The sequence below is a fragment of the Clarias gariepinus genome, chromosome 23 (assembly GCF_024256425.1).
Source record: "Clarias gariepinus isolate MV-2021 ecotype Netherlands chromosome 23, CGAR_prim_01v2, whole genome shotgun sequence".
In the NCBI taxonomy this organism is placed as follows: domain Eukaryota; kingdom Metazoa; phylum Chordata; class Actinopteri; order Siluriformes; family Clariidae; genus Clarias; species Clarias gariepinus.
The window spans coordinates 4,090,983-4,103,536 of record NC_071122.1 but is presented as its reverse complement, the minus strand read 5'-3'; the positions used below and the strand labels follow the sequence as shown (position 1 = coordinate 4,103,536).

Genomic DNA, 12,554 nt, shown 5'->3' with positions numbered 1-12,554 from the left:
AAATGTGTACTGTGTGTGTCAGCTCAGTCATACCATACTGCCCACACATTTTGTTTGTGTGTGTCGGTCAGAGGAGGAGGAGGTGAGTTTTGGTGTGGGGGAAGGGTAGTGGTTTCTCAACAGAAAGGACAGTAAGCAGGAGAAGACTATATAACATTTTAATTTAGGGCAGGATTGTGTGCTCCAAAGACTTAAAATAACAATGTAATTTAAAATCTTTGCTGCTGTAAAAGTGAAGCTATTTTAACATTGTTACTTATTTCACTGCTTTTGATTGAATTACATTTCCTAAACAACCCCAAACAAAATGTTCTGTCCCAGCCGATCCACACAACACTGTACCAGCTGCTGAATGTTTCTTTCTAAAGTAATCCTTTAAGAAGCTGTCATTGGGCACCATTTACCTGTTCAGAAATAGCATTACCCCGTGGTGGTGTAATAGGCCATTGCTGATCTATGCATGTATCTATGTGTGTACACTCCAGATTAATCACCATAGTGCAAATAGTTTTGGCCCTCATTTCTGATTGATTTTTTTTTTTTATATAAGAAATAAGTAACATGGTCATGTATGCAGTCTCTTGGCATATTCAGATTCTATTTTTGTTCTCTCAGATTTGCCGTGTTTGCCATTTACAATTTTTCTAATCTGGGGAAAAAAAGTAACTTTTCAATAAGTGTTATCATGGCTCATATTGCACTTTAGATAGATATATTACTCCATCTCTCTATCTATTTATCTTTCTATCTATCCATCTTTTCCAGTCCGACTCCATTTAACATGCACACTAACACAAGACCTGAAACTTAGACCAAGAACTAGCCTTGGAAATGGGAAGTCTGTTGCTTTTTTTTCTCAGCATGTGAAATACTCCCTTTGTGAACACCTGGTTTATTCCATAATCTTAATTTGCCCCCTTTCTTATATATAAAAAAGAATATACTTTTTTTTTCACAAGCTTTTGTCTGACTTTTTGATTGAAAACAAGATCGTGGTGACTACTCGGTCATTTAAAACTGGCTCGCTTCGGCAACCCTGTCATTCTCGGTCTTATTCACTGCTCCTTCCTTCACCGTAAATCAAGCATGGGACAGCGTGTGTAATGCCCCAGTCCGCATCTATTACTGCTTGTTGTAGTGCACATTTTTGACCAGTAGGTGCAAGTACCTCTATAGCCCTGTTTACACTGCAGGTCTCGATGCCCAATTCTGATTTGTTGCCTATAGTTGACCGTCTGTTTACATGTTTTTTTTTTTTTTTTTTTTTCAACTATAACCCATAACCGGTTCAAGTGTTTACACTTGCCATGCCATCTGAAACATAGCGCATAGCGAGGTTGTCTTGTAGTGCAAGAGCGAGGTTCCTGCACTACATTCTAGCCAAGATGGACGAAGGAGAAATATGCTTGACGCTAGCTCCGCGATATATGCAAACTTTGCAAAACGTTACCATGGTTTTGAAACAGAGGAGGAAAAAACGCCATAATTGCAGCCTATGCATATGCTTCATTCACGAAATTTATTATTTTTTTAATGTTATTTAGCCTAATTGTGCATTAACACAAGGCGGGGGGGCTTTTTGTCACCTGCATTGTTATCATTGCACACATGCTTTTACCAGCGAATAACTTTACGTCATTAAACCGCAAAGAAGTCACAGTTTTAATGACGTAAAAAACACAATGCCTCAGGAAATCCGATCTGTCTGTTTACACGACAATCACATTAGCATATATCCTGTTTACATGGACATAGAACATATCCGATATGTGTTACATATGAGCAGAATAATTGGAATTGGGTCACAGTTAAAGGTGTCATACAGCACTACATGCACTATTTTAAGCTGTTTGGACTGAACTGTGTGTTAGGAGAGTGCGTACACAACCACTCTACGATGATAAAGAGCCGCCCAGTGGTTTTCTTTTCGTTTATTACAGTAACATCCCCCTTCTGAAATCAGGCCAATCGCAAAAGCCTGTCGATGTGACGCCAAACCGACAGAGGACGCTCCTACACAAGTTGATTGACACTGTTGTTTTAGCAAAGACCCGCCCCGAGTGAGAAGACGCTGTCGGCCATTGTTTTTTTGCCGCTGGAGCAAAATGACGCCTAAGCGAGTGTTGTGTACAGTTGTTGGGTGTAATAGCGAACACAGCAGTCGTCATTCACTACCTAGGGTTAGTGACCTAGGGTACCTACCTAGGGTTAGGTATCTGAGCCGCTGAGGACGCAGTGGCTGAATTTAGTTTTTAAAGCTAACGTCCCCACCGATTTACCTAAATGCGTTCATGTTTGCGATAATCATTTTTCACCAGACTGCTTTATAAACGCGGGTCAATATAAAGCAGGTTTTACTAGGAAGCTGCTCCTAAAAAATGGATCTGTACTAACGCTTCGTGTTCCTGCTTCATCTTCACCAGGCTCGGTGAGTGTGATTTATTTTACTATGACTCTTTGCAGATCGCCTTTTTTAATAATCACGATGAATGCGGAGTGTACGTTAACTTACATAACTAACATGGTTATGGCTTCTTCTCTATGTACATCCGTCTCTATATAATCCCTAATCGCCCGTTTATAATAAACAATGCATTGAGGTGATTGTCTAGTTGCAAACTGTGTACGTAGTCGGAAAACTATATTATGCTTACCTTTGTTACGTTAGATGGTTTATAACGATGTCTGTCGAAGATTAAGAAGTCATGTAAACACATCAGTAAAACACATCGCGTCCGTATCTCTCTCGGTAAGTTTTTCTGCTTTTCTTGTTGTTGCTCGCGGCAGCGCAACAGCCCGTTAATTCATGCACATGCAGTGATGAGAAAGACAAACAGGTCGATGCATGTCCATTCTTTTAATTTCTGCGTTGTCAGGCGATATTACAAACTTCCGCGTAGGTTCCATACTTAAATCAAACCAAAAACGACTGAAGAAAACAGGCTCGGGCTCTATAATCCATAGTTTTCCAGTTTGGACTGCATTACCCACAAAGCACTGCGTTGTGGCAATGCTTTGTGGATAATGCAGTCTAAAGCATTGCCCGCACTGGACTACACTTCCGTCGCTATTACCGATGTGTCACGCCCCACAGAACGGGGGGGGGGGGGGGGGGGGGCTCAGCAGAGGTCATGAGCATTTAAATTAGCATGTACTGAAACAGGTTGCTGAGAACAGAGCTAGTTTTTACCAGGTAAAAGTAGTGTTTTTTTTACACAATCCTTTTGAATTTTTAATTAACGTATAATACAAACTTTTCATTAGGACCCTAAAGATCATATTAACATTTAATGAAAAATATAATGTGTAGGACCTTTAACTGACAGTGTAAACGTAGCTTATGTATGTGTAGTTTTACGGAAAAATATGTATTCAGGATCTGATGTCCTTACTGAGCAATAAAGACATGATGTTTAATTGACGTTAAATACAGTACATCACATTTTTTGCAAAAAATGGAAACCACCTGTACATTGCGAGAGTATTCTTGCTTCTTCCTTTGTATTTGAGTTCTTTGTGCAGTGTCGCCATCTCCTCTCATGGAGTGCAGTGTCAGGTGTAACATGTTAGAAAGTTAAGCGTTAGAGTAATTGAATTACTTTTTTGATGTAACGATTAATCTAACGCGTTGGGTCCGTCATTTAAGTACTGTTAGTTAGTTATTTTTTCAAAAATATAATGTTATTCAGACAATTTATGTAATCCGTGAGCCAGACAGCAGTCATTCCCATTCCGTTAGTCTGTGTGTGTGAAAGTCGTCTTACAAGCTCCAAACCCCCATTAAGCCTCCCTCCCCTCTTATTCCTGCTGTTATACCACTTTTCACTATGCGAGAACCGCCAGCACCAAAACTCGCAGTGAATCACAATGAACTGTACTTATGACCACCACACGAAACCACGTAGGTGAGATAGGGGTATTGGTAGTTAAGAGATTATGCGCCAAACTTCGCTGAGTGATGATGGTAGAATAATTATAAAAAGTCTTGACTAAAACAGCATGCATGAGGAATCACAAAGGAGTTTTTATTTTCTGCAATGGAAACGTACTCTAACTAGTTTATTTTTATTAGAAAGTAATGCTGTAATGTAACTGAATACTTTTAAAAGACAGCAATTTTGTAGTTGTAAGTAACGTCCCCCAACACTGCTGGAGTGTAGACCGTTGTTAATATTTTAATACTTGAAAGGCTACAAATTTAATTCTTCGGTGTCTGCAAAACCGAATCGACAGTCTACTTATGTGTATTAGAGTGACTACAATTATAAGGCATCAAAACATTCCTAAAACGGTTTCTAAGTAGAAACATCCTAAGCTGTCACACGTATCTATAAGCAGATCATATAGGGTCATCCTCAGCAGCAGTGTCTCTCCATGTGGTGAGAACTTCAACCAGAAGTTGTGGATTGGGATAAGAATAGGTCAGGACCAGTGGTGTGGTAACTCCAGGGGCACCATGTGTAGCTCAACAGAGAGAGAAAGGTAGAAAGCTGGGGGGAAAGATTATTCATGTGTAATTATCTTTATTTCTGTCTCCCAGTCTGTTGTGGTGGACGAGAATGGGAACTGTCCTCTTTCCAAAGTGCAGAAGAACTTCATCTGCGATCACTGCTATGGCGCCTTCAGAAGCGGCTATCACCTGAAACGACACATCCTCATTCACACTGGTACGACTTGCATTTGTTTCAGGCCAAAACATTAGCATTTTCTGCCTAGTGTTAGCTTTATTGTCTAAAGGGCTCCTCAGTTTTTTTTTTAAAGAGTATTTTTATTGCTAAAGGTTTTTGGTTAAGAAGTACATGGCATTTCAACTATTCGGCTTCTGTTTTGTTTTTTTTGTTTGTTCCCTCTCACATAGGGGAGAAGCCATTTGCTTGTGCCATATGTGACATGAGGTTTATTCAGCGTTACCACTTGGAAAGACACAGCCTCACTCATACTGGTACGAGAATCACTCTCTAAATTGTTCCTCCCTATAAAATCGGAGCAGTTTTTAAGCCACAGTCATGATGCATAGAAAACGTGCAACAATCCACCTAAATAATTTAATTAATCTTAATAGGAACTGACATAAAATGCTGCATTACATCTGAAATTTGACATAACCTTTTAAAACACAATTAGAAAAGGGAATACAAAGTATTTTATATATATAATGTTATAATTTAAATACAGTTGATGTAACTGGAAACTCATACTAGTTTCTAATGTAGGTAAGCAGAAATATTGCATTATACAGTTAATATATGCACTATAAACAAAATATTTTAATATACCTTAGAGCTCAATAGTGCAAAATATTTTGTTCAAGCTTAGAGTGCCTCATTATCAACAATTGAGTTGAAAACATTAAGGTGTTTTTATGTTTTTTAATTTTTTTTTTTTTTCATTAAACAATTTTTTTTGTAGAAGTAGATAAACTTTTGGGGCAGCAGCGTAAAGTTTAGTCAATTCTACAAGGAAGTGATAGACTAACTTGGCAGAGAATTTATGTTATTTCTTAAAGATTCAAAAAGCAAGTTAAACAATGATTTTATCTAATAAAAATTTATGAATCATCAAATTAAACTCCACCATCAAAATACATAAATCTTGTATATCCAGTTCCTTCTCTGTATCCAGTATTTCAGTTTCTGCCTGCATTTGGTTATAAGCATTATCATGACCTTTTTGTCATTCCAAAAAAAGCTTAAATGTTGCTTATTAAAAACTCAATTACAGTAGCAGTTTGTCATTAAGTCTCAATGGATAAATTTAGACAATCTGTGCAAAAAAAAGAAAGAAGCAAAAGCACTAGCTAGTGCTTTAGCTAAACTGCTTCTCTAGAATGTAATGTATCTCGCTCATTAAAACTCCTTATGATTCTTCTATTCTGGTATGACTTTATCTTACCTAGCACAATAGCCAGTTTTTGCAATTAAATAAAAATGAATCTGACCAAGAAATTGTCAAGCTTTATATATTATGCATAATGAAAGTATGTGAACTTCCCTAATTTTCCCTAACTTCCCAAGTGCTTTTCCTGATCAGTTTTGCAAAGCATAAGCAAAAAAAAAAAAGCTTTTATAAGCTTTAAAATTGGAAAAAAAATTAATGTAGGCCTTTTATAGGGAAAATAATAAAAATGAGCATGAGGTCAAATTCTTTACCTTTAGACTTTAAAGTGTTAAAATCTAAAAAACATGAACATTTTTGCAGCTTTGATGGTCTAGAAATAGCAAGTAGCTTCCATGCTTGTTTAAAGTAATGAAGTTTGGAACCATTAAAACTATTTTGGAATCTTTTGCCCAATCAAACCAAGCAAATGTGGAAGAAGAGCTTTAGTAATTTTGGAGCTTTGTTACTTTGATAGTGAGCTGGAAAAACCTTCCTGGAAAGCAGCCATCTCTGCAGCACCAGAGTCACCAGTTACAACTTTAAAGTCAAGTGTTTGAAAGACAGAACACAGTGGTGTTAGCATAATGCTGTACTCGATGCCTATGACTTATAAAAGAACAAACTACATAAAATCCGGCAGATCTCGACAGGTTCTGCATAGAACAAATCTGTTTGATGACTTGGTTTAAAGGATCCACAAATCTATCAGCTTCTTATATTATTCAAAAACAATAGAGGCTGTAGTCAATGCCATGAGGCCTGATAAAAAAAAATTAAATAAAACAAAAGCATTAAAAACAGTTTATGGAGTGTCCTTTGTGGATTGATTAGAAAAAATTAAATAACTGTGTCTGACTATGTTCTGAATGCATCGTTACTCCATGATCGATGGTCTTGTAGTTATCACGTTCCTCAGAATAATTCAGCTAGAATTTAATATTTTTTAGGGCGTATGATTTATGTCTTGCTCTGTGCATTCAGGCGTGAAACCGTATGCTTGCACCATGTGTGACATGCGGTTTTTCCAACGTTATCATCTTCAGAGACACAGCCTCATACATACGGGTAATGACCCTCTTATCCTAATCCCTCGCCCTGTTTTGCTGTCGCAGCTGGCTGCATTAAAGCACTTTACATCTCGTTATTCATTTTTCGTAACCATTATTTGGTCAGTAAGCTGCTCCATACATCTTTCCCCCCCCTGCTTTCTTTCTGCCTACTGCAGTGCATAACTTTCTGCAGTATGCCTTTTCCATTGTCTGTTTGGTATGCTATATGTCTGTCAGCATGGCTTCTGCTTTTTTGTAAAGCAATCACTTGTCTATATATTGTGATCCATACTAAATCTTTTCCCCCAACATGATTAAATTAATGATGCAGGAAGCAGTGGTTGTTCCTTTAACCACCCTTTGCAAATGTGTGTTTCTGGGCAGTTATTCTGTAAAAGTATCCACAATATTCTTCAGTCATCAATCATTTGTGCGGAACACAATTTGGGGCAAACAAAGTTTGACGGTAATTGTAAAAAAAAAAAAAAAGATGCGGTGCACAACATCATTTGTTCTTCTGTGTCTTTTTGAATGGCAAGCTTTTCATTAACGAAAGTTTACATAACTGAATTAATTTTACTTTAAGAATGACTAAGTTTTAATTTAGTAAGGCTTCTCAGTTTTTTAAAAGAACAAAAGTAAATTCTAGCTATTATTGTTGTTATTCCCATGGAACCAGGCAGCGCTGATTTATCACAGTAAGCCAAGGCAGTATAATGCTGTTTGCTCCGACACACCCGTAATTGGCTAATGTCAACTTAACTGATACAGTGTAACCTTGGATTACGAGTATAATTCGTATATTGAAGCAAATTTCCCCCATAAAAAATAATAAAAACTCCACAACCCAAAAAAATGTAATACAGTGAAACCTCGAATTGCGAGTAACGCGGTTCGAGGTGTTCCGCAAGACGAGCTAATTATTATTCTTTTTTTTTATCAATTTTGACTTTAAAAATAAGCAAGTCTTGGTTTATGAGTACCGAGTATCGTTGTTGTTTCTTTTTCATTTTCGCTTTTTTTTTTTTTTTTTTTTAAATTTAGTCCTGTCCAATTCTTTTTTTCCCCGATTTTCTCCCCAATTTAGTAGTGGCCAATTACTCCCTGTCACTAGGGGGCTCCCACACACATCAAGGCTACTACAACCACTCAGTCGGGAGGACGAAAGCTATCCCGTGTTTCCTCCGAACCACGTGACGCGAGCCGACCGCATCTTTTCGAACTGCTCGCTCACGCACCGTTAGGGGCGGAGTAACACACTCGGAGGAAAGCGCTAGCCGCTCCTTCCGTGTGCGCGAGCTCACAGACGCCCCTGATTGGCTGTAGCGCCGTGACTAATGTGGGAGCGCAAGTACCTCTCATCCCTCCCCCCTGAGAGAGCTCGGCCAATCAGCTCTCTCTGTGCCTCCGGCTGTGAGAGGAAAACAGCATCACCCGGGGTTCGAACCAGCGATCTCTGGATGATAGGGCGAGCGCTTTACCACTGCGCCACTCGGAGGCCCCTTCGCTTCTTGTTTTGACGCCAAGCGTCACGTGATCACAACTGAGCCAACGTTTTTTTCTCTCTTGTGCTGTGGAATTGTGGGTAATCGACTCCCCTGCTGGGTCTTGGTGCGCGTCTCTCACGGGTATAATTAACATTCGTGCACGCGTGTACTGTTTTACAATAACACTGTGACCACGTGTGTGCGTAAAAAATATTTTATTTTGTGTTTGTAAGCATGCGTGTCCTGTTTCTTATAACACACGCATGTAAAGCAAAAGAAAGTCTCATCAGAAGGTTAAAAATCCATTTTCTTTCTCAGTGTGTGCGCATAATTTGACACAGTGCCAGCCAGTTTTCTCACACACACTCTCTCTCTTGCCTTTAGTATGTGTGTGTGTGTGAAGCACCCCCTCTCTGCTTCTCACACACACTCTAACACACACATTCTGCTCTACACAAACACTTCTCTGTCGCGATTCTCTTCAAAAGTAAAGTGCAGGTTCATTTGTTTGTTTTTCACTTTACAGCAGTGATTCCGTTAGTATGCGCTCACACAGGTGTCATTAGCGATGTTCCTTGCTAATTTTTTTCCGACAAAAGTCTTTGTTAATGTCTTTGTATATGTGTTTGTATGAGATTCTAACAAGAGAGTAGAAAGGTTTACTGTATAAGATTAAAAAGGGAAGACGGGAGGGGGTGAAAGTAAGTGTCTCCTCTTAGTTTAGCTTCACACACACACACACATACAGTGTCTGCACGCATAAACGGAAACACTTATCTGTCAGGATTTATTTAAATTTTTTAAAGGTAAAGTGCAGGTTAATTTATTTTATTTTTACTTTATATTTTGTATTAATTATTCTTATATATTTATTGGCTGTGAAACAAATAATTTGAGTTTCCATCATTTGTTATGGGAAAGTTACATTTTGTTTACGAGTGTTTTGGAATACGAGCCCGCTTCCGGAACGAATTATACTCGTCATCCAAGGTTCCACTGTGTATAAAAATAATTAATATAAATAAAAAATTTATAAACAACCTAAACTTTATCTTTTTTTTTTTTTTTTTTATAAAGTAAAAAAAAATCCAAACAGAAGTGTTTGTTAGTGTGGCTGTATGAAAGCGTGTGTGTAAGAGGAGGGAGGGGGAGGGAGTCATTCCTCCTCTCGTCTTACTTTAGCTTTACAGAGCAGCCCTACTGTGCGGGATGACTCTTACATACACACTAATAGAAACACTGTTTTGGAATATTAACAAGGAACATCTAATTTCACTCGAAAGCGTGCACACGCTGCTGTTAGGTAATAATAAAACAAAATGAATGCACTTTACCTTTGAACAGAATCGCGACAGAGGTGTGTGTGTTAGTGTGTATTCGTGTGTGTGTGTGATGGCAAGAGGAGGAGTGAAGAGGAGTGGAAATGACACGTGCGCACACACACTAACGGAATTAGTGCAGTCTTACAGAGAGGGGGAGAGAAAATGGATCTTTAACCTCTCTAATGAGACTTGCTTTGTGCTTTATAATAAAGGCCCTTTTTAATAATAAACACGTGCGCATAAAAGGACAACTTTCTCACACGCTCACATCTATACGAACAAACAGTAAAAGATGCTTTATTTGCACATGCATGGTCACAGTGTTCTAGTAAACAGTACACATGTGCACGGATGTTGACTATTCGAGCAAGGGGACTATACGTGCGTAAGACCAAGCAGGGGAGACGATTACTTGATGCATGCAGGTTGAAGTGCAGGTTATACAAGCATGCTTCCTGACCGACTTATGCTCACAATCCAAGGTTTAACTGTATTTAATTAAAGTACCTTTTATTTTATTTTTTTAGGATGCACAATGTGTTTTCAGTTCGTATGTAAAAATGATTCCCCATGCTCCCAGAACCACTCTTCACTTTCTGAGTCCACGAATATGGCTGTGCCGTCAGGGAAGAACAACCCTTAGATCTGATAACCTGGTCACTTAGTACCAGTCGGGAGTCAATTTTTTTGCCAATTGACATTGCTGGGACTAGACCTGATCAACCCCAGATCTTAACACTGCCTCCAGATACTTGTACAGTGGCCACTATGCATGATGGGTGCATCACCTAATGAGCTTCCCTTCTTACTTTGGTGCGCCCATCAATCTGGAATATGCTCAATCTAGTCTCATCAGACCACATGAACTTTTTTTATTAAACTCTGTAGCTCTGATTTCTGCTGTCAGTTTTTCCAATGCAGTTTCATGAAGTGCTGTGATCTCTTTTCATTTCTGACCTAATTTATTCCAGAGTTTTGATGGTTCTGCACTATCTTTGCAGGTTTTAATTTGTTCGACATTTCTTAATTCCAGGCTATTTAGTAGTTTGTTTGATGCAGTCCATTAATGTAAACTTTTTTTTTTTTTTTTTTTTGCCAGGTAGTGTAGCTTTAAAATAAAAGGCACATTTCATCTGTCAATTTATAAAGAATTATTACAAATTGACATATCATTGTATCTCAAGTCCGGTTGTGGGGTCTGGTCTGTTAGAATCTCTGACTTTGAGAACGGTCTAAATTTTCTTTGTAAGGACAAAAAAAAGGTATAGGTAAACAGAATTTAAGTTTTATTCTGTAGGTATCAAAATTTTATTATCCAAAGCTTATGGTAATGTAGAAAGTCAACTGTAGTGATACAGGGTGATTAAATTGTGTTTTAAAGGTCCAGTTAGGGCTTGAATTTGGAAAAGAATCAAGTGATAAGGTAACAAATATAGCTTGGGTACGGTAAAGGGTCTTAGTAAGGTAGTGTGAGAAATTGGACTGGGCTATGGTACAGGGTCAGGCGGGATTTAGGGATGGTTAAGGCACGGGTATAATCTGGGTTTGCTAATGGATCAAGCGGTCCTTGAGTACAGTATAGGGCCAAGGTGGGACAGAGCTATGCTTTGTCAGGTTTAGGCAAGTTCGGTCATAGAGAGCCGCAGTCCTGCAGAGTTCAGATTTTATGAACTCTGCCTAAACCTGCTCTTTAGGGTCATTTGGATAAGGACCATGCATTTAATAATGGCTAAGGTTAAGGAGAATTTGCAAATAAGACTTTTTGACCAGCATTATGCCCAATAATTGTTCACACACAAATGTTGCAAATATTGTGGATACCTCATGTCTGCTCTGCCCATGCGTACAGCACTGTGAATAAAGTATGACATTTGACCTTGATGGCTGTAAAACTGACATGGAACCCTGCACTTAAAGGAACCTGCAAATTGCATACGTGTTGAATAAAATGGGATTAAATGTCGTTTGAATCTTGACTAGGAGTTAATCATTTGCTCTGTGCATTTAGGGGTGAAGCCCTACGCTTGCTCCATGTGTGACAGGCGTTTTTTCCAACGCTACCACCTGCAGAGACACAGCCTCACTCATACGGGTATGGGTCGTCTCTACTTTTAAATTTTCCCTAAACACCAGGCTATGATAATGTGCAATGTAGCACTGTTGCCAACTTTTTTGCTTTTAAAAGTATTTGGCTACTTCAGCAGTTGCCTGTGATCAGGACTTGGTCTAAAAACTACAATACAAGAAATCCTGTAAGGTCTTCAAGATTTTCCAATTGTTGTAGAGCAGCAAAAAAGTAAAAGTTCCCATCAAATAGATGCTTGGAAGTTAATCAGGTTTTATAGGTCAGAAGTTGACTAGCAGTGCTCATCTCCAGACTGAAATTCATGTTTATTTGTGCACAGTAAAATTATTGGTTTGACTTTCAACTTATCAGAGTTGGCAACAATGCGTTTAGGTTTCAGCTTCATTTGTCACACCTTGTTTGGTGTACTGCACCTTCAGTGTTTTGGCTGCAGCAAACTCGATTATTGATGTGCTGACTTGCAGATAGGTTGTGGAAGGGATGTTAGACACGTACTGTACTTTACTGTAGTTTGACTGACTGCTGAATCTTGACATAATGGTACTCTGTATGTCTAGGGGTGAAGCCGTATGCTTGTTCCATGTGTGACATGAAGTTTTTTCAGCGTTACCACCTGCAGAGACACAGCCTAACCCATACGGGTATGGGTCGTCTCTACTTACAGATTTGCCCTGTTACACCTGGCTAAGCTTGTGTACAATTTAGCACTGTTGCCAACTTTTTATCATTACAA

The 12,554-nt window shown here is 38.7% G+C and overlaps 1 protein-coding gene across 16 annotated transcripts in view; it reads left to right on the top strand.

Annotated features, from left to right (window-relative positions):
* Positions 1 to 12,554, top strand: part of znf740a (zinc finger protein 740a) — a 30,117-nt gene that overhangs the window by 2,830 nt on the left and 14,733 nt on the right. For 10 of the 16 annotated variants that reach the window (XM_053483540.1, XM_053483551.1, XM_053483546.1 and 7 more), the window contains exons 5-9: positions 4,541 to 4,667; positions 4,859 to 4,942; positions 6,859 to 6,942; positions 11,744 to 11,827; positions 12,379 to 12,462. In XM_053483540.1, coding sequence (XP_053339515.1) covers positions 4,541 to 4,667; positions 4,859 to 4,942; positions 6,859 to 6,942; positions 11,744 to 11,827; positions 12,379 to 12,462 — 463 coding nt within the window. The remainder of the gene's footprint in view (positions 1 to 4,540; positions 4,668 to 4,858; positions 4,943 to 6,858; positions 6,943 to 11,743; positions 11,828 to 12,378; positions 12,463 to 12,554) is intronic. The other 6 variants (XM_053483539.1, XM_053483548.1, XM_053483549.1 and 3 more) reach the window with 3 other exon arrangements.